Consider the following 21,168-nt stretch of genomic DNA (forward strand, 5'->3'; position numbering starts at 1 on the left):
GAAAGCGAGAACTAAGTCACCATTTGCAGTTAGTTCGTTGAACAATGTACATACATGTATATAAGAACCCTTCACTGTCTTTGTATCAACACGACTTGTCGATTCTCATAATCGGCCTCCGAATCCCAAAATAGCGGGATCAAACCCGGCAGAGGTAGTCGGATTTTTGAAGGGCGGGAAAAAGTCCATTCGACACTCCATGTCATACGATGTCGGCATGTAAAAGATCTCTGATGATACATTTGGTATTCACCCGACAAAATTAATTAAATCTCAGCCATAGATACCCAAGAGAGATCCGGTTTACTCTGTCTGCCATCTAGCGGACCTAGAGTAAAACGGAACGTGGAAATTGACGAGCAGACAGCCAGATGGCGTCAAATCGAAATGTCTGCACACGGTAGCTGAGGCCATACGATTATTATTATTATTATTATTATTATTATTATTATTATTATTATTATTATTATTATTATTACATCACACAGGTACTATACCTCGTAATACTGTGTTCACAGACTTTAACACTTGTTGTAAAGATATATACATTTGAGCAACTCACGCTTGTCAATCCTGAGCATAAATTATGGAAAGTCTGAGATAGCTTTCACCAACATATAATGCCAGGCCGCCACAAGTGCTACAATACCTAATGCGTAAGCACTCCACAATTTGTCGATCAGCCACTTTCCATGAACATAACAAGACTACGTTCCACGAACGTTTGAAGTCCAGTCCATTGTAGCAATGGCACTCGAATACCGTATATCCAGTTTCACTCCCATGTGTTAGCACTACTTCCTTCCCTACAATGTGTTGGCACTACTTAATTCTGGTACAGTGTGTGAGCACTCCTTCTTTCTCGTACCATGTGTCAGCACTCCTTCTTTCCCGTACCGCGTGTCAGTTGTGGTTCCTTTCCGCTGTGATGTCGAAGTATACAAAGACCTCATCTCTCACATGATTCGCCGTGATTGATCCTTGTCAGCCAATCATGGTAGATCCTCTTGTCAAAACCATGCCCTGAACTACTTCTTGATCCCAAGACATAAACAAACTCTCTGGGGTGTTTCACATGAGTCATAGAACTTTCCTAGTACAACATCAACAAGCTCATGTGATTCTGGGCTATTCACATGATTCATCAAACTTACCGATAACAACAAGTACATCTCATAAGACACTGGGATGTCCGCACAAGTCATACAAATTACCAGAGTCCAATATAGCAATGTTTTCCCACTCGTTGTTCAAAACAAATTACTCATACTACATATATGGAGATCTCCCAGCTTACAAATATAAGTGACAAAATATACAAATAAAATACTGATAATAATAATAATAATAATAATAATAATAATAATAATAATAATAATAATAATAATAATAATAATAATAATAATAATAATAATAATAAAAAATTGAATGTTGACAGTAATATCTCTCACTTGTACATATAGTGCGAGGGTGTGATATATGTACTATCACATGCTTCCTTCCCACTCCTAGCCCTTTCCTATCCCATTGTCACCATTAGAACTATCTGTGTTGGTGCAACATAAAGCGCCAGGCCGAGTGGCTCAGACGGTTAAGGCGCTGGCCTTCTAACCCCAACTTGGCAGGTTCGATCCTGGCTCAGTCCGGTGGTATTTGAAGGTGCTCAAATACGACAGCCCCATGTCGGTAGATTTACTGGCACGTAAAAGAACTCCTGCGGGACTAAATTCCGGCACCTCGGCGTCTCCGAAGACCTGAAAAAGTAGTTAGTGGGATGTAAAACAAATAACATTATTATTATTATTCAACATAAAGCAAATTATAAAAAATAAAAAATAAATTTAAAAATGCGCAAAATTAACTTCTGAACTGTTCATTCAATCCAATTAATGTATGATTTTTTTTCTCATATAGAAGAGGTAACATATGAAGTTCATGGTACAGTTGCACTCAGAGGAATGAGACCTCTTTTTAAGATAGTGATTTATGAGCATCATATCACAGATTCTGATCATGTCTTGTGCAGCTATTCATTTTCCAGTCAATTTTCTTTTTGCTGTCATAAGCTATTTCAGATGACATAGTATCACAATAGTCAAATGTAGGTAGTGTAGAGTGTGAATTAGTCAGACTCTACATTGAATTGAGAATATACTGGCACTACCTGTGAAATTTCACAGCTTTCTTCACAAGTAAACAACACAGAGAGATATATCTACTTAATATTTTGCATGTAAAAAGCACAAAATTAATTTCTAAACTGTTAAATTTAAATCTATTTGCTGTATGATTCTCTCTTTCCAAGTCTGTGCTTAAACTGACCAAGTGGTTTAAGCATGTTGTTGCTTATACTTCTGAACAAAACCAAAGGATAAAATCACAACAGAATGTTTGAGCAATCGCTATTCCTAAGTGGAAGAATAATTCTGATAAAAATATAACTATTACTTTTTCTCGTACCCAGCTTGGAGGACCAAACGTTGTGTGTCTGTCCAAACAACACCTCTGTGGGTATTCACAATTACAAACAAAAAAATAAATAAATAAACCATTGGCTAAATTTACTCATTCATTTATTATTTCTCTGTACATAACTTAAACTACTGTAGATCATACACACTAACTGTTGGCAATGCTATGACCTGAGGAGACCATGTCACCCTAGCCTATGTCTAGTGGCCCATGTGACACCTAAAATTGGTCTCTGGACAATACTTCATTATCTTTACAGTCAACCATATATTGCCACTTCATTGCCTAACATGAACAGTGAAGAGATATTCCTCTAATGAAAGTAACGTAGTAATTACCTCAATATAATGCCACTCCTGCTTACCACCTCCTGCCATTGGTAGCAAGGTACATTAAGTGCCATACAGTGTTAAGCGTGTACTTTATATATTGTCACCTGTTGATTTAAAATTAATGGCAGGAACCTGGAAAATTTATCTTCAAGTGGAAACATGGCTCTTATATAATTCTTTAGGAATGTGAATAGGCTGGGTGCTATCGACCCTCATAAGTAACTCATTATCTTGTGTGATGTAGTGCAAGGGATTTACTGTACCTGCTCTGGGAGAATGATCGTGGCATACAGTGGGAATTTCCTTATTGCATAATCACTGTGGACTGTTTCTGAGAATAACTTTGGAACTCTGATCAAAGCAATTTGAGGGTAAAGATCTGTCAGCACCTCACCTTGATTTATTTTGAACTTCAGTCCTCTCTGTAAATCTGCCCTGTGTGTGCAAATTTTTACAGTGAATAAATGCACAACAGTAAGTGTAAGAGAATGAAGTGTTGGAGACATTCTAATTGAAAAAGTTATGTGGGCAGATGAATCATCTGTCAGCCAAGAAACTGAAATGTGATAAGTGTGAAACTAGAAGAATGTTTGGTTATTCTGATACCCCTAGTCAGGGAACAGTCTGGAGAAAAACACATAAATTTACCTAATGCATGGATTTTCACAAAACTTTGTGGGAATGTCACCTAAATAAAAGTAGGGATATAACAAAAATTTATTTCATATACAAATGGTCTAATAGTTTTTCCAAAAGAAATTGTTTTGAAACTATTTTGTGAAATGTTTAAGTTGTAATTCCATTTTTTCATGAAATTTAATTGAGATGTTAATGAAAATTTGGAATTAGGCAGATAATACTTATTTAAAAGGCACTGTGTATTGATTTTTCTTTACATAATTAGAGATATATTGTACTAAAGTTTGTGTAATTTTTATGTTCTAAAATTTTGGATTTAAAGGAAAAATTCTGTAGTCAAAAATTCCATACACAAATTTCCTAATATAGCTGCAATACATATACCTTATACATTTTGTTACATTTGATAGAATATTATGGGGAAAAATGGGAATAATATGTAAAATTAGAATTGGCAGGAAAATGGAAGTGAAGTTCAAGTGACATTTTCTTCCTGATCCATTACCTATAAAAGTCACCAGAACTGTATGTTTTTCTTTCCTTTTCTTTCTTAGTATATTCTGCATCAATATTGGCAACTCTTCTTCTTCTCCAAAGAATGGTGGACACTTTGTTTCACTCTACAACGATCTCTCTAATTACTCAGGTGTCTCTTTACTTCGCACATCCAACTCCTATCTGGAGTTTTGGCAACTTCAGTACTATATTGTCTTTGGTTGACCAATGAAACATACGAGAATAACAAAGCTTGTATTTACAAACTTCATAATCCATTTACAGGAAAACCAATACAAGCATACAATGTTGCTCAATGATAGTCGAGTACTGAAAATTTAGTCCGTAGCAGGTTTTATAAATTCATTCGGAAATATGGTAGATCTCACAGCTCAGTTTAGAAATTGCAAAGGACATGCATATTTGAACAAATGAAAACATGACAATGACATCGTAACCTAACAAAGCAGTTCAGCTGTGTGCAGAGTGGCAAACAAAGCATTATTAAAGTGATAAATTGCTTGAACTCAACGGACTAACTTTGTGACAAGAACGAAAAATATATAAGTAATAATAATAACAACGTAAACGTTTCCACCTTTTCAATACTAAAATATATTCACAACATTATAAATTACACGGTACTAGTTTCGACCCAGCTAGGGGTCATCATCAGCCGTATTGGAGCAAAGATCACTTTTGGCGAAATCCTAAGAAAATGTTATTTTAAAGAATAACAAGTGAAATGAGATGTTATTATGGTAATAGTTAATAATACAAGGAATATACATACTAAGAGGCTTTTAACAAAGAATAAAGTATAAATGGGGTGTTGTAAAAATTATAATCATGGAAATCAGTAAGTTCTTGTATTGAAATGACATATATAAAATTATATATGGCTTAGGAAGAGGGCTTAAGGTGGGGCTGAAGGGTGTGGGAGAAAGTGTAATTGTCTTGGAAAAGTACCTTTGATTAAATTTAGGATTGAGTTTAGGTTGGCTGCATTATTGTTTCTGAGGATAGTGATAAATAGATCGAAGAGTATGTTGGGTTTCTCTGAGATTTCATTGAGATTGTGACTGGCATTAAAGTATTGGTCTAGGTGTATGTAGTAATTTTCCATTATGTTGAGTAAAGGGCCCTTGTTTGCTAATACGAGGATGTCCATGTCTTGTTCAATATTGGTGAAATTATGGTTATAATCTTGCATGTGTTGGCCGATGGCTGAAAACCTGTTGTATTTTATTGCGTTAGTGTGCTCGTGGTATCTGATAATGAAGTTTCTCCCGGTTTGCCCGATGTAGTTTTTTTTACAGGTGGTACATTTGATCCTATAAACTCCTGATTTTAAAAAACTGCTGGTCTTGTTGATGTGTGAAGTATTGTATAAAACGTTCATGTTCTTATTGTTGGTTTTGAAGGCTATTTTAACGCCTTGTTTCTTAAAGATGTTGGTTAACTTGTAGATATCATTGTTGAACGTGAAGGTGGAAAATGTTAGAGGTTTGGTTATTTCTTTTTTGAGGGTAGTTTTTGGGTGATGTTTGTGTTTATTGATTATCCTTTCTATAAAATGATTGCTGAAGCCGTTGAATTTTGCGATTCCGCAGATTGTGTTGAGTTCGTTTTTTAGATCTTTATTGGACATAGGTATGCTGAAGGCTCGGTGAACTAGGCTGTTGTATGTGGCTCGTTTGTGGGACTGGGGGTGCACTGAATCTTGGCGAATGGTGGAGGCTGTTTGAGTGGGTTTTCTGAAAATTTTATAACTGAAAGAATCTGAGTTTCTAGTGATGGTTAAATCTAGAAAGTTGATTTTTTGATTTGATTCGGATTCTAGTGTGAATTTGATATGAGGATCAATATTGTTGGGTCTTAAGAGGGTGGTGGGTGCGTTAATTGATTTCTCATTCATGATTACAAAGACATCGTCGACATATCTGGCCCAAAAGAGAATGTTTTCGAATTCGTTGTCAATTTTGGTGTATTCGAGGAAGTCCAGGTATATTTCTGCTAAGATACCTGAGGCCGGTGACCCCATTGCCAAACCATTTTGTTGATATATGACATTGTCAAAAGTGAAGAAGTTATTGTCGATGATAAGTTTTAATATTGTGATAAAGTCTTGTATCTCTAGTTTGCTTAAGTGGCTGTTTTTGTTTAAATTGTTTATAATTATCGGAATTAATTTTGATACTTGTATGCTTGGGTACATGTTTACAATATCGAAAGAGTGGATGGAGTGATCCGGTTGCAAATTGAACTTGTTTAGTTTTTCTACTAGCTCAGATGTGTTTTTAATAGACTTTTAGTATTGAAAAGGTGGAAACGTTTACGTTGTTATTATTATTACTTATATATTATTCTCAGTTCAATACGGACCAAAAATATGAAATTCATAACCATTAAGAACGAAAAACTCAATCCTTTCAAATGTAGCCATAATTTTTTTCTGCCAAAATGACCATAATATTGATTTTTATCTCCAGACTGTGGCCTTAAGTGTAAGAGGATGAAGTGTTGGAGACATTCTAAGTGGAAAAAAGGTATGTAGACAGATGAAACATCTCTGTCAGCCAAGAAACTGAGAAGTGCTGAGTGTGAGAAGCTAGAAGACGCTTTGGTTATTTTGATATCCCAAGTCAGTGTAAAAAATGGAAATGCTACCGATGAGGTCATTGAGGAACAAGCAAAGCTTATTGATGACAAATTAGGTGTTACAGACATGGCATATAGCAATGGTTGGCTATTTATTTACACTGTTTATGCCCACATTGGAGTACCAAAATCAAACCTTATGCAACAAAGTTTTCAAAGAAGAAGTTCAGCTTTTAACATTTGACAACTTTTTTCTGTCCCAAAACTTCTTCATTGAGATGATCTTGTGGTCCGTTCTTCTGCAGATATAACATACCGCTTACATTGCAAAATTTTTAGTGATAGTCTTGTGTACTTGTTATTTAGAATCCGTTTCTCTTCTCTCTTTTCAGTTTGATCTTTAGTACGTAATTTTCAGGTCATCTGAATCCATTTGTATTTCTTTAAACCGTGTGTTTTTGTTTTACTATTCCAAAAGAAATCAAAAACTTGTTTCAGGAGTCTAGTATTTGGTAAGCGGTATTGCAATCCTCCATTTTCACATCTTGTCAATGATCAATTCACTTTCCTTGTAAAGTACTGAATTCGGCAAAAGTATCCATTGGCCATCAATCTGGTGTTTTTTATTAATAATTGTCCAAAGAATTCTTCTATCAACTTTCTGAAGTTTGTCTGTTGTTGACTGGGTATTCAGTTTAAATAATGTTTCACTTGCATATGTTGCTTCTGGCATAACGACGGAGTAATAATGTCAAAATTTAGCATTAATCGAAAGAGACTGTTTCTTGTAACTTGGCCAGGTAATTTGTTGTGCTCGTCTCAGTTTTTGAGTTCTACTATCTATGGATGCTTTTTCTGTAGCATTCCAAGTCATAATCACACCAAGATATTTAAATTTGTCTACAAACTTTATTTTCTGACTGTTATTTAACATAATATGTGAAGTGTCAACTTGAAAAGATGGCATCATTTCTGTTTTCTCAAAATAAATTTTCAACCCAACCTTCGCTTCTAATTGTTCCAATTCCTCTACTTGAAATTTAGCTCCTTCAGTATTATTTGCTAATAATGCTAGATCATCAGCAAATGCGAGACAATTTAGTCGAATATTTCTTCCAATCTTAACAGTCGGTGGACATATCTTATTCCAATCGTGCATAATTTTTTCCAGCACACAATTAAACAACAACGGGGACAATCTATCTCCCTGCTGAAGATCATTATGAATTTTAAATGGCTCAGAGGTTTAATTTCTGAACCTAACTTTAGGTTTTGTTAACAATTTTCCGATGTAAACCAAATTCAGTAAGGATATGCAGTAATGATTCAAGATGGATACTATCATAAGCTTTTTGAAAATCAACAAAAGTGTTCACTAAATTTTTGCTCCTAATCCTTTGATGTTTTATAATTCATCTGAGACTGGCAATTTGATCTGGCCGTGCGGTTAGGAGCGCGCATCTGTGAGCTCGCATCCGGGAGATAGTGGGTTCGAACCTTACTGTCAGCAGCCCTGAAGATGGTTTTCCATGGTTTCCCATTTTCACACCAGGCAAATTCTGGGGCTGTACCTTAATTAAGGCCACAGCCCCTTCCTTCCCATTCCTAGGCCTTTCCTGTCCCCCCGTTGCCATAAGACCAATCTGTGTCGGTGCAAAAAAAAAAAAAAAAGATCTGGACAGCTTTGTCCTGGACGAAAAACACCCTGATATTCACCAAATTCACTACCAAGTTGTTCATGAATTCTGGAATATAAAATCTTAGAAAAAATTTATAAGTGATATCCAGCAAAGAAATTCCTCAATAGTTACTAGGATCTGATCCATCACCTTTTCTTGTGTAGTGGGTGTATAATTGCAACATTCCATTCTTCAGGAAATTTTTCGGTATTCCATGTGTCAATGAGATGTTTATGTAAATTCCGAATAGTCTGTACATTTGCATTCTTCCAAAGTTCCGCTGCTAGTTGATTCTATCCCGCCGCTTTAAAATTTTTAAGTGAATCAATAGCTGCCCACACTTCATTGTAAACCGGTGGTAAGATCTTTTTCAGAGGTGTTTTATTTCTGGGATACAGATCAAATTCAAAATAATCTTCAGATTCATCACTATTAAGTATTGTCTTGAAGTATGCAGCCAAAATTATTGCATTGTCATAATCATTATGGGCCACCTTTCCATTCGTATCCTTCATCAGAAGAGTAGGGGGAGTATAATTTGTTTGGTATTGTTTAAATGTCCTATAATAGTCTCTTGTTTTATGGCAATTGAAAGCTTCATCAAAAGATTTTAATGTTTCCTTCTGATGGTTCCTTTTAACTTTCCTGATTTCTTTGGCTGTTAATTGTTTAGCATTGATTAATTCTTCCCTAGAACTTTCAGTTTTTTGTTGCTGGTCATTAAACCAAGCTTTATGCCTACGTAATATTGCTATATCACTCTTTATTCCACTGTGCATGTTTTTTCGTTTTTTAATGGGAGCAACTTCTTCTGCTAAGGTTTTTAATTTGTTAACAGTGATCCCCAAGTTGTCACATAAAAGTGTTATGGGTTTCTCAAGTAAACTGGATTATTAATGACTGAACTAGGATCATACATTCTTTTTCTAATGGATTTTTGCAGTTTATTTCTCCTTCTAGGAGTTAATTTGATTTTAATCTTTGAGATGTAATGATCTGAATCAACATTGACACCACGAAGAACCTTTACATTATAAATTTTTTAATGAAATTTCCTATCTTTGGCCACATGATCTATCTGAGACTCACCTAACTTAACATTAGGACATTTTCAAGTCATTAATTTATGCGGTTTTCCTTCAAACCTTGTCGTCTCCAAAAATGAGTCCATGGTTAATACAAAATTCAGTTAACCATTCATCATTCTTGTTTGTCAATTTATGTGCTGGCCATCGCCACACCACTACACAAAATCTCCTCTCACGTCCAATCTTTGCATAGAAATCTCCAAGTAAAATTTTAATGTTAGTATCAGGTATATTCATAACCAATTGGTCAAGTTCATCCCAAAATTGATCTGTTCCCTCCTTGTCAGTTCTGTTTTTTTCATTTGTTGGTGCATGGAAATTTATCAATGTGTATATCTTGTTTTCAGCTCTAATCATTAACAATGCTACTCGTGGGGAATTTGAGGAAAAATCAATAATAGAATCTAGAATTCTATTGTGTACCAAGAAACCAACTCCGAATTGAGGAACATTCCACATAACTCTCTCACCTGGAGGTCTTTTATAGAGATGATACCCACCTGATTCAATTGGGTTCTGATCATTATTACGTAATTCTTCAACAGCTGTGATCACAATTTTGTGTTGATCCATAATATCAGTTAGATGCTTTAACTTACCAACCTTCATCAATTGATATTTAACATTGCCAAATATGAGAACTTTCCTGGCTTGTTGAACTTAAGTACATAGTTTGATTAGTCTGTATGATTGTTCATTATGTCTCTAGGCGCTCAAACTCGCCTTAATCTTCTATCTGACACTCCACCGCATCCGAATGGTGTCTTCGCTTGGATGATTATATAATAGCTGTCCAAACCGGTGGATTCTTTCAATAGAGGCCTCCTCATGCTAGGTTAATCGTCTGATCAATGATCAAAAGTCTGGCCGTGGTCAGGGTTTACAATTCCAGACGTGATCTGAAAAGGTGATGAATGAAATATGATGAAAAATGAGATTGTGGAGAGTGTTTGGTCCGCGAGAGCTATTTTATTTCACTCAAGTCCGCCGATAAACCGGTGAGGACCCCCTTATCTGCCACCTGGGATGTGCCACATCAGGGTATCACCCCTCCGCCTGCTATGACACTGTAGTAGGTTTGTTTGGCTATTTAATAAGAATTAAAAAACGCCATGGACTGACGGAGCATGTAAAGCATGGTGAGACTTCAGAAGTTGACTTAACGGTTGTGCAAGAGGGCCATGAAAACTTTTCAGCATTCATTAAAAATGATTATGCAAGTGATGTGAATAATTTGGATGAAACTGCTTTATTTAATCGTATGCAACCTGATTGATAAAACTATATCCAATGCTACTGTAAAGGGTTGCAAGAAATACAAGGACAAAATAACCATTCTATTTTGTACCAGTGCCAACGGAAGTGATAAAAGAAAGGTGACAGTGATCGGTAAGTCTACTAAACCTTGGTGTTTCTAAACTTTTAACTCATTGGTTTATGTTGAGTATAGGAATAATGGAAAGGCATTGAATGACTGCTGTTGAATTTGACAAATGTATCAAAGACTTCAACAATGATGTGAGAATAAAGAATGATGTTACTCATTCTTGATGATGAACTTTGTCACAAACTCCCAGCTAAAATAAACAACATCAGGGTGGAATTTCTTTCTCCTCAATGCACTCGATATCTTCAGCCTATGGTTACAGGAATAATCAAAAGTTTTAAAGGACATTCTAGGTGATATCAAGGAAAAAAAAAAAAAAAATCATCTCCGACCCCTTGTAGAGAAATGGGACTAAAGGGTAGACATACAAGTGAAAAAAAAAAAAAAAAAAAAAAAAATCATTCAAAGATGGGGATTCAGGTGTCAGGTGTTTTTTTTTTACAATTGGCTTCACGTCGCATCGTCACAGGTAGGTCTTATGGCGACGATGGGACAGGAAAGGGCTAGGAGTGGGATGGAAGCGGCCGTGGCCTTAATAAGGATGCTTTGTTCTATATCAAAGTTGCTTGGAGAGAAGTTTCAACTACAATAACAAGGAGCTCCTGGTCCCACACTGGAATCACTACTGAAGCTGATTCATATGAGGAAGACCAAGACAGTCCAAGCATTAGAGGAAACTCTTAAACTTCTTCCAAATGGTGCAACTCTCACAGTAAAAGAACTCATAGCAATGGACCAAAAATAGCCAGTGTTTCAGGGACTTGTGGCTGACAACATTGTTAACTTAGTAAAACCATCAAAAAGTTCAAATGACAGTGAAATACCTGAACTGGTGCATCAGAAGATCACTACTAGAGGGCCTGAAGATTGCGTAGACCATTTGTACGGTTAATTTTGAACAAATTTCTTTCTCAACGGAAATGGTCAATCACCTCATTGCCATTCATTCAGCTATTTTAGTTCACAGTGAGATCTGTTCAGTCCAAGATCAGTTCATTTTTTGAAAGGATTTAATTTGCAGTGTTATATCAGAGATGTACTGTATACTCCATTGAAATCATTTTTCAGACCTGATTTAAGGTTCTGTACTTTTCTTATGATAACTGTATAAAAATTGCATGTAATATCTGCCACGTTATTGTAAGAATACAAAACCTACATAAATTAAATATTGAATGAATACTATTCCAGAACATTCCTGTAAACGATGTCTCTATATAGCATAAGTCATTGAAATTAATGTTTTAAAATGTGACCTCAATTTAACACCACCCTCTTTATTGCGCCATTTACACTCTGAATAAATGATGGCAGTATAACGAGGATAACTGTATGTAAGTTAATTACTTTTATTATACTCTACGTATCTACTAATATTTTTTATTAAAGATAATTATAGATATTTATTTAAAATATCTGGTTTTCACTACCTTGGATGGGAACAAGTATCCTCTTCTAGAAAGTGAAAGTTTGCTTCAAGAAGTATTGAAATTCATAAGAAAGCCACTCAAATTCAAGGGACAACATATTTGTGTAAAATTCAGATTCTACTTCCGATCAATGAAAACCTTCTACACTTGGAAATAATTGAGCTGAGATCGGCACATGGATAGATTGGCCGCTTGAAAGAAGTAGGAATGGTTCAGTTTTGGACTGATATTGATTCAAGGTTATTCCCATATGTTGATGAAACGTGATTTACTCTTAATAACGTTGATTGGCTTAATGTACATTTGTGAATCAGCCTTTTCCCAGTAGAGGAGATTACTCTGACATCATATGAACCTCAAGTTTTTCAAGTTAGTAAAGAACAAAAAATGTCTCTTTGCACATTGTCATTTATATGTATAATTTTCAGTTATGCAATCTGTATAATTTCTGGAGGTAAAGTACTATAAAATTGTATATTATTTCTGTATTTTCTGTTAATACCACCTAAAGTTAATAAACATTACTCCATATGCAAATATGTATGTCTTTGTAGTAAGTAAGTGTGGCCTGCCTGTCATTATAAATTTTTCAGAATGGTCCGATGGCAAAACTAACTGAATAGCTCTGCCCTAGATCTTCAACCCACCCTGACCCTGTACTACTTTCAAAATCAAATCAAATCAAATCAAAATCTCTTTATTTGCAAACGAGGTGTCTACCTCGGTGGCAAATGGTACACTAAGATACATTATTGTTGAGCACTAAATTTCAAATTAACAAGAGACGAAGAACATTTTCCTAGAATACAATATTATACAATTTATGCTAAAAATTTTTTTCTATTAAACACACAGCTCATCCTTAATAATTTTATATTGTTTACAAAATTCTACTTATAATATCTCCTGTACTACTTACAAATATAGTCAACTGATATACAGTATGTGGAATTACTTCAAATGATACTATACAACTGGTATAAGATTAAAATTTACATTCATTGCATTTATTTTTTTACCCATTCTGGAACCTAAGTAGCATAACGACCCGCTACGTCTTAACCAGAGCCCCTTTTGCCACCACTTTTCAGAGTTCCTGAAGGGCCTTCACAGCTACCGTAGCGGTCCCAGGGCCCACGAAATCCACACTGTACTTCACCCCTACAGGCAGTCCCCTACTTTGGCTGTCCAAACTCCTTAGACCAGGGGATGGAATTAATTTATTCACAGACATTTTTTATTTACATTAACCTGCACTGGTCGAATGCCCTCTAACATTTCATTTATTTTCTCTGTTGCTGTTTATTCTCTTCTTGAATATCTGTACAGATTTTGGAAAAGGATCAAACACTACCCCTGGTAAACTGTTCCACTCCTTCACACCCTTCTCAATGAATGAAAATTTACCCCAATCGCTTCTGCTAAAATTCCTTCTAATTTTATATTTGTGGTCAGTCCTGCCGATATAATTATTTTCCAACTGAAGCCTCTCACGGATATCTCCCCATGCTGCTTCTCCTGTATAGGCTCTATATAATCCTATAAATCTAGTTTTCTCCCTTCTCTTAGTTAAAGTTTCCCACCCAAGTTCCTTTAACATTTCTGATACACTACTCTTTCTCCTGAAATCCCCTGTTACAAATCTTGCTGTGTTCCTCTGCACACTATCTATTTCTTTTATTAGGTAATCTTGGTGAGGATCCCAAACACTGTTTGCATATTCCAATAATGGACGAACCATACTTAAGTAACTTTTCTCTTTTAATTCTTTTTTAATTCTTTATTGCATCCTTTAAGTAGCCTCATTATGACATGTAATGATCGGTATGCTTTCCCAACAATGTCATCCACATGACCCTTCCAGTGCAAATTACTTTGAAATCTCACACCTAAGTATTTGCACTTGCCATCTTTTGGGATAACTACCTCATCCAAAGTATATTCAAATTCAGTTTTAAACTCCTGTTTGTAAATGTTGTAACAGTTGATTTGCTTCCATTAACCTTCATATTATTCTCTTCAACCCATTGTTGGATACTCTCAAGGTCCCTTTGTAATTCTGAACAATCCTCAATGTTATTTATTTCCCTATAAACAATTATGTCATCTGCATACAATCTGATTTTTGATGTTATATTATTCCCTAAATCATTTACATATATTAAGAAAAGTAATGGACCGATTATACTACCCTGTGCAATTCCCTTCCAAACTTTCTCTTCCTGTGATACATTATTAACTTTGACTTTCTGAACCCTTGAATTTAGAAATGTTTTTATCCAACGTGTAACCCTTACGTCCAATCCTATTCCTTCCAATTTCTTTAATAATATTCCATGTTCCACTCTATCAAAGGCTTTGGAAAGATCTATGGCTATGCAATCTAACTGGCCTCCTGAATCCAATTGATCTAATATGTCCTGCTGAAATCCCACCAGTTGTGTCTCACAAGAAAATTTCTTTCTAAATCCATACTGACTCCTCATGAACCAATTTTTATCATCACATATCCCTCTGATGTACTTTGATATTAAACTCTCCAGTATTTTACAAACTATGCTGGTCAGGCTGATTGGTCTGTAGTTCTCTGGTTTCCTTTTATCACCCTTTCCTTTATAAATTGGTAATATTATAGATTCCTTCCATTCCTTTGGTATTACACTATTATTTATGACATAGTCAAAAAGAAATTTTAAATAAGGCACTATGTACCACCCCATTGTCTTTAACACCTCCCCAGTAATTTGATCACTTCCTGCTGCTTTTCCTTGCTGAAGCTGTTGGATTTCTCTGAAAATATCTTCATTTGTGAATGAGAAGATTCTTGTTTCCCTCTGTGTCTCTCCCTCTCTATCTTCTGTTTCGGTTTCCAACTCCTGACAGTCATCTACTGAATCTCTGAATTCCCTACTAAATAGGTTTGCTTTCTCAGTATCTGTTAAATAGTGTTCACCCCCTTCTCCCACCATTGTAGGAATTTGGATTCCTTTTCCTTTTTGATTCCTGATATATGAATACAGCTTTTTCCATTTCCCTTTGTGGTCATTACCCTCTTGAAGTATGCCATTCATATAATTCTCTTTTGCTTCCTTTTTCACTCTATTCAGTTCCCTCATTAGCTGTTTTCTAGTTTCTCTACTCTCCCTACCCCCTTGGATTTTCCTGTTTACTATTCTACATTTTCTTTTTAATTTCCTTATTTCCCTTGTATAATAAACAGGGTCTGAAGTCATTTTACCCTTCTTAACAGGTACAAATCTCTTCTCTCCTTCCCAAATGATTCCTTTAAATTTAGCCCAAAGTGTATCCACATTACTCCATTCACTTATCCAACAACTGAATTGTGATTTAAGGTAAGTCCCAAATTCATCAACTTTAGTTTTTCTGTACAATTTCTTGTCTTGTGTGACCCTCTTATTAAGCCTTTTTGGTACGAGTCCTACATCCATTATTACAGTCTTCACCAGAATCACCCTCCCCCCTCCCTCCCTTTTTATCTCCTCGGTCTCTATAATAGACTGTGTACCCATCTGGAAATACTTCTCTATTACCCAACCCTTCTCTCAACCACGATTCCACTCCTATCACCACATCAGTCTCATAAGATTCCATTGCAAGTTATGAATCTCATTCCGTATTTTACTTTACAAAAGAAAATATTTATAAAATCCTCCTATCAATACAAGTCAAGTCATCTGTTAGATGAAGCAAAGTCTATACATGTTTCAGCCTAATCTCAAGGCCATCTTCAGTAGTAAAACAATGATTACATAATATGCAAACAAATTAAAAATCGTAATGATGTGAAGTGACAGTGATCATGATCCTTCACCAGAATAAACACCCCCCTCCCTTTTTATCTCCTCGGTCTCTACGATAGACTGTGTACCCATCTGAAAATACTTCTCTATTACCCACCCCTTCTCTCAACCACGATTCCACTCCTATCACCACATCATGATCACTGTCACTTCACATCATTACAATTTTTAATTTGTTTGTATATTATGTAATCATTGTTTTACTACTGAAGATGGCCTTGAGATTAGGCTGAAACATGTATAGACTTTGCTTCATCTAACAGATGACTTGACTTGTATTGATAGGAGGATTTTATCAATATTTTCTTTTGTAAAGTCATAAGATTCCATCAATGTATCGAATTTTAATTGTTTATTTACTACACTCTGACAGTTTACCAAGAGCAATCTCAGACCCCCTTCCTCCCTAAAACTTGACTGTTGCAATCTGGTAACTTGAAATTCCTTACTTTCCTGAGTTTCATTTTCTAGTTGACTGAGCCAGCTTGAAGTACATCTGGCTCTTTCTACTAGTTTTCCTGGTCAGTATTATAACTCAAGGGAGTTGCCTTTTTTACAGTACATATCTTAAGATTAATAAAATATAGACCAATATTTGCTATCTTTTGTTTACCTGAATTGTTTAGATGAAGGCCATGCTTTGTGTAACAGTGTCTCTCGAAACTGGTGCTATCAATTACCTGTGTATTACGAAAATGTTTAAAATTTTTAACCATATCTGTATTAACTTTTGTCCACTTCAGTGTTCACACATGAGTCTAATCAAATCATGCCTGTGGGGCACGTTCACTACAAAGATGTTAGTGTGAGTCAGCTTACCTAGTGTATATTTAAGTTTAGAAATGACTTTCTTAGGTTTTGAGCTACGTCATTCGTCCCGCCGATGATCACTACTGCATCACAACTTCCAAGATTTCTTGCTGCCTGTTCCGTGTTTTCCAATACCTTCTTGATTGGGGCCCCAGGATAGATGACGGCCGATGCTGCAATATCTTCATTGTTCATTTTCTCCGCAATTCCCCTCGCCTGGCTATCACCAAATATAAGAATGTTCGACACTTTCGCCGGTGCACTGTGTGGGATTTTAGGCCTAACTTTGCTGCTTCTCGTAACGGATTTTGCGCTATACGTTTGACTGCTTCCCATACGGATAAGTCCTTGCGTATCGCTTACTTCCCTCAGGACTGAAAATCTATTTTTGGTGTGAATTACAAAGTTGTCCTTATTTAACGGTACACTTTTCCTCGTAGAATCTGAAGCAACTTAACACCACGTGCTAGAATTCACGGAGCCATCTGTATTCTGAGTGTTTACTGGTACCGGTACTTTCGATTCCAGTAAACGTATCTTCTCCTTTAAAATCTCATACTCCGCTTTTAATGCTTGTAAATCCTGTTGCAATAAAGAGAGAATTACAAGTACATTATCATTACCTCCATCCTCCAAGGAATGAGACGCCTGCGATTCGTTGACCATTGTAGGCCTAGGTTTGTTACCGCTATTGAAATTGCTCTCGGCACAGCTCACGTAGGTCCAAGTATCTTCATTTTTAGCAAAACCAGCACTACTCATACACTCAAAATGGTACCAAATTAAACACTTTTCACACTGGATACCATTCTTCACTCGCTTCTTGTTTACACCACACTTATTCCCGATTATTTCGCAAGAGAACCGGGAGCTATCTTCACTCACATCCTTCGCTGACGCTATCTTGACCTTACACTTTGTATCAAAGGGAACCTCTAACAGTTGCTGCTTCCATGTTATCTTCTGTGATTCATCAAAATGAATATGTTAAGCAGCTTGACAGAAGTATTTCTTGAAATTTTTTACAGTTATAAGACCAAAAACATTTTTCTACAAAAGAAATCAACTTGTAAAATATCTTGCTGCACTTCCTCACTGCATATACTACCTCATCAGATACCACTATCACGAATCAGACCTTCATGATCATTTTATACGTAAAAGCAGCAAGATGTTTTACAAGATGATTTTAATATGTTTGTGTGTCATCTATGTATTTTAAAATGTCTTTGTATCCAGGGTATTTTAACTTGTATTCTTTATGATTTTTAATATTAACTGAGGACGATCCCATAAGGATTGAAACATGCACTCATGTCAAATACACTGTTTATTGTAACTGAATAGTTGACAAGAGTATTGTATAAGTGGACATGTTTTAATAAGGTTTCTTTTGTAGTAACATTTTTTGTCTTATAGTTGTAAGTCAGTACAGAACAAAACATGAAATTCATTTGTTGTAATTCTTTTACAGTGTCGATAATTATTATTTTTATCATTGCATAATACAGTAATTAAACCTATGATGAAGAGCTCATGTGAATTGGAATATGCAATGCAAGTTACTTCTTTTTGGCTTTTTCTAATTTATATGTACCCGATCTTGTTACTCAGTTTGTTACATTTCGTTATGAAAGTTTGTTCGTTAATTTGTTGACAGTGCAAGTGAGAAATGCTCACTGTAGCTGCATTTTGTGCTTTGAACTTAAATATTGTTTGTAAATTTGTGATACTTACTGTACAGTATGTACATATTGATATAAGTACAGAGGATATTGTAGAATTCCGTTTATAATAATATGAGTATATGTTGTGTGATATCTGTGCAGGCTGTATATGTGTTTTATGTTTCATAATTTTTGTGTAATAATGTGACAACGTTTTCTTGATAGATTCTATGGAAGGAACCTACCAGGCTGTTGGCGGTGCAATGAAATTTTGCCAGCTTATGCAAATTCTGGAGATCATGCACCCTTTGTTTGGATATACAAAAGGAGGTGTCCTTGCACCATTTATGCAGGTGATTGTATTTATATTTCTTGGCTATTTCCATAAGTATTTGTAAGGTTTTTTCCCTCTAATAGTTGTTAATGGGCATTCTTCTTCTTCTTCTTCTTCTTCTTCTTCTTCTTCATCTTCTTCTTCTTCTTCTTCTTCTTCTTCTTCTTCTTCTTCATTATCATCTTGCACAGTTTCCAGCCACTGGCCAGGTTTGTTTAGAAAAAACTCTCCATCGTTTTCTGTCTTCCCACGATCTTTATAGTTACTTTGGTCCAGTCCTCCCCAATTTACTTCACCTGCTCTTCCACTCCTCTCAGCTATTGTCAGCTATCTTGTCTCCTCAGTTCTACTTCCATCTCTTGCATCTTCCCAGGTATCCTTTTTCTCTATATTCTCTTCAAGTGTCCATATCAAGTAACCCTTGATTCCTCTATCCTATCCTGCAATGGTTCCACTTGCACTTCTTATTTCTTATCCTTTTCTGCTATTATTTTTCTCTCTATGTGCCATCAAATGGATGTAAACTGTGGGTGACTGTGTGGATGGAGTGCCTCCAGGTGTTTCTGTTTTCAACTAGACATTTCAGATCCTTCAGTGATGAATTTGTTGCTTCTTTGATGAAGTCCATCCACGTCGGTGGCAGCTGTCCTCGTCTCTGTGTTTCCTTCAATTTTTTAAGTTTAATCATTTTCTTGATAGAATAAGAATATCTCAATATATGCCCGAAGTAACTCAGCTTTAACTTCACAAGAAAGGCCGCAAGGGATATAGATCTGGTCTGAGCTTCTGAATAACCCACTTATAGTAAAATCTCATTAAGACATTTCTGCAGGGAACAAGGAAAAAGAACGTGTTAAGCGAGAAAACGTAGTACTGAATACATGAACAAAAACTATCCAACAGGGATATGAAAACACTAGATACGATTTTTTCCAAAACTTCGGCATTTTACATCGTGTATCCACCTTTACAGTGTGAAAACTATATCTACCATTTCTAAAGATGAGAGGTGAATATTAAAAGGTGTGAAGAACATGAGAGAACAAATATGAAAACTTTTCCCGTTAGGGATTATAAAATAACAACAGTGCACTCAAATGTGTGAAAAACTGACAAATATGAAAACATTTGCATGGGTGCCCATGAAAATATCAAGTATTATTGCAGATCACACTCTTTCTAAAACAAATGGTGGTAGAATCCTTTTATTTTGGACCAGTGTGTTATTAAACTTGATTTTATGGTCTCACGCTTAAACAAAGAATTGGAAGTTACACTCGACCATTTGTGGCTGCACCATTTTGAGCGCAAAACTTCAATTTGACTAACTTGAATGATCGAGTCAAGACTCGAAATCGAAACTCAATGGTGCGAGTTTTGACATTTACGCTGCCCCTGCATGCTTAAAGGTGCATGTGCCAGTCCACTTTCTGATAGATTTTAATTTTGTCTTCATTAGTACGGAATTTTACAACTTTTTTCCGAATACATAACTAGACTGTCACAAGACAAATATGCACCACGCTAGCCAACTTCACACGATTACATTCCTAATCCAGATGCAGGCTAACAATTGACAAATATTCGCTACCCTTCATTGTACCACTGAACAGAAAATAAATTTTGAATTTCTTAATGGAGTGCGAAATACGAGCACAAACAGGCTCACTGTGTTATTCAGCAATCTCGCTGTTAACCGGCAAGCAAAACTGAATGGCTAATGGCTCGCTCCCTGAAGGTGCAACATCCTGTGAAGTTTAGGAATTCAAGGCCTTTTCTTTTCCCATTATCACGCAACTGTAGTGAGGGCTCTTTCTTACCCGAATTGGAAATCTTCCTTTCACAAGGAATGACAAATGACATTTTCAAGGCTAGGAAAAATGTGATCATACTAAGCAGTAATAGCGAATATTCATGACGCGAGAAGTGAGGTATTTTTATATGCATTTAATACGACAAGAATCGGGACTTCAACTTTACGACGTGTTAAGCGGGAAAACGTGTTAATGAGGAATGCACTAACAAGGTTTCACTGTATTTAGTTTCTTGTCAGTCCAAGGTATGTGTAATTGTCTTCTCCAACACCATAACTCAAAATGCATTAATGCATCAATGTGCTTCCTGTCCTTTCTGATTGTTGTGTGCACAGATACACTAGGGGGATCTGAAGATCTTATCAAGTCTTTTGAATGCTGCCTTACTAAGAGTTTGTCTGCAGTGAATTTCTGGACTGTCAGAGTCATTGTCATTGATGTTTGATCCCAAAAGAGAGAAACTATCTGCCGTATTAATCACACCATCATGCATCTTCATGTTTGATGGTAACTCTGTTGATAATCTTGGTCCCATTCTTTCACTCTGCTCCTTAATTTTAAGTATGGTTTTAGCTATCAAAGTGGCATCATCCGCTTAT

The 21,168-nt window shown here is 35.8% G+C and overlaps 1 protein-coding gene across 3 annotated transcripts in view; it reads left to right on the forward strand.

Moving 5' to 3' along the window:
- Nucleotides 1-21,168, forward strand: part of Hacd2 (3-hydroxyacyl-CoA dehydratase 2) — a 332,961-nt gene that overhangs the window by 112,381 nt on the left and 199,412 nt on the right. For all 3 annotated transcript variants that reach the window (XM_067152070.2, XM_067152072.2, XM_067152071.2), the window contains exon 7: nt 18,647-18,774. In XM_067152070.2, coding sequence (XP_067008171.2) covers nt 18,647-18,774 — 128 coding nt within the window. The remainder of the gene's footprint in view (nt 1-18,646; nt 18,775-21,168) is intronic.

This window comes from Anabrus simplex, chromosome 1 (assembly GCF_040414725.1).
Source record: "Anabrus simplex isolate iqAnaSimp1 chromosome 1, ASM4041472v1, whole genome shotgun sequence".
Taxonomy (NCBI): Eukaryota; Metazoa; Arthropoda; class Insecta; order Orthoptera; family Tettigoniidae; genus Anabrus; species Anabrus simplex.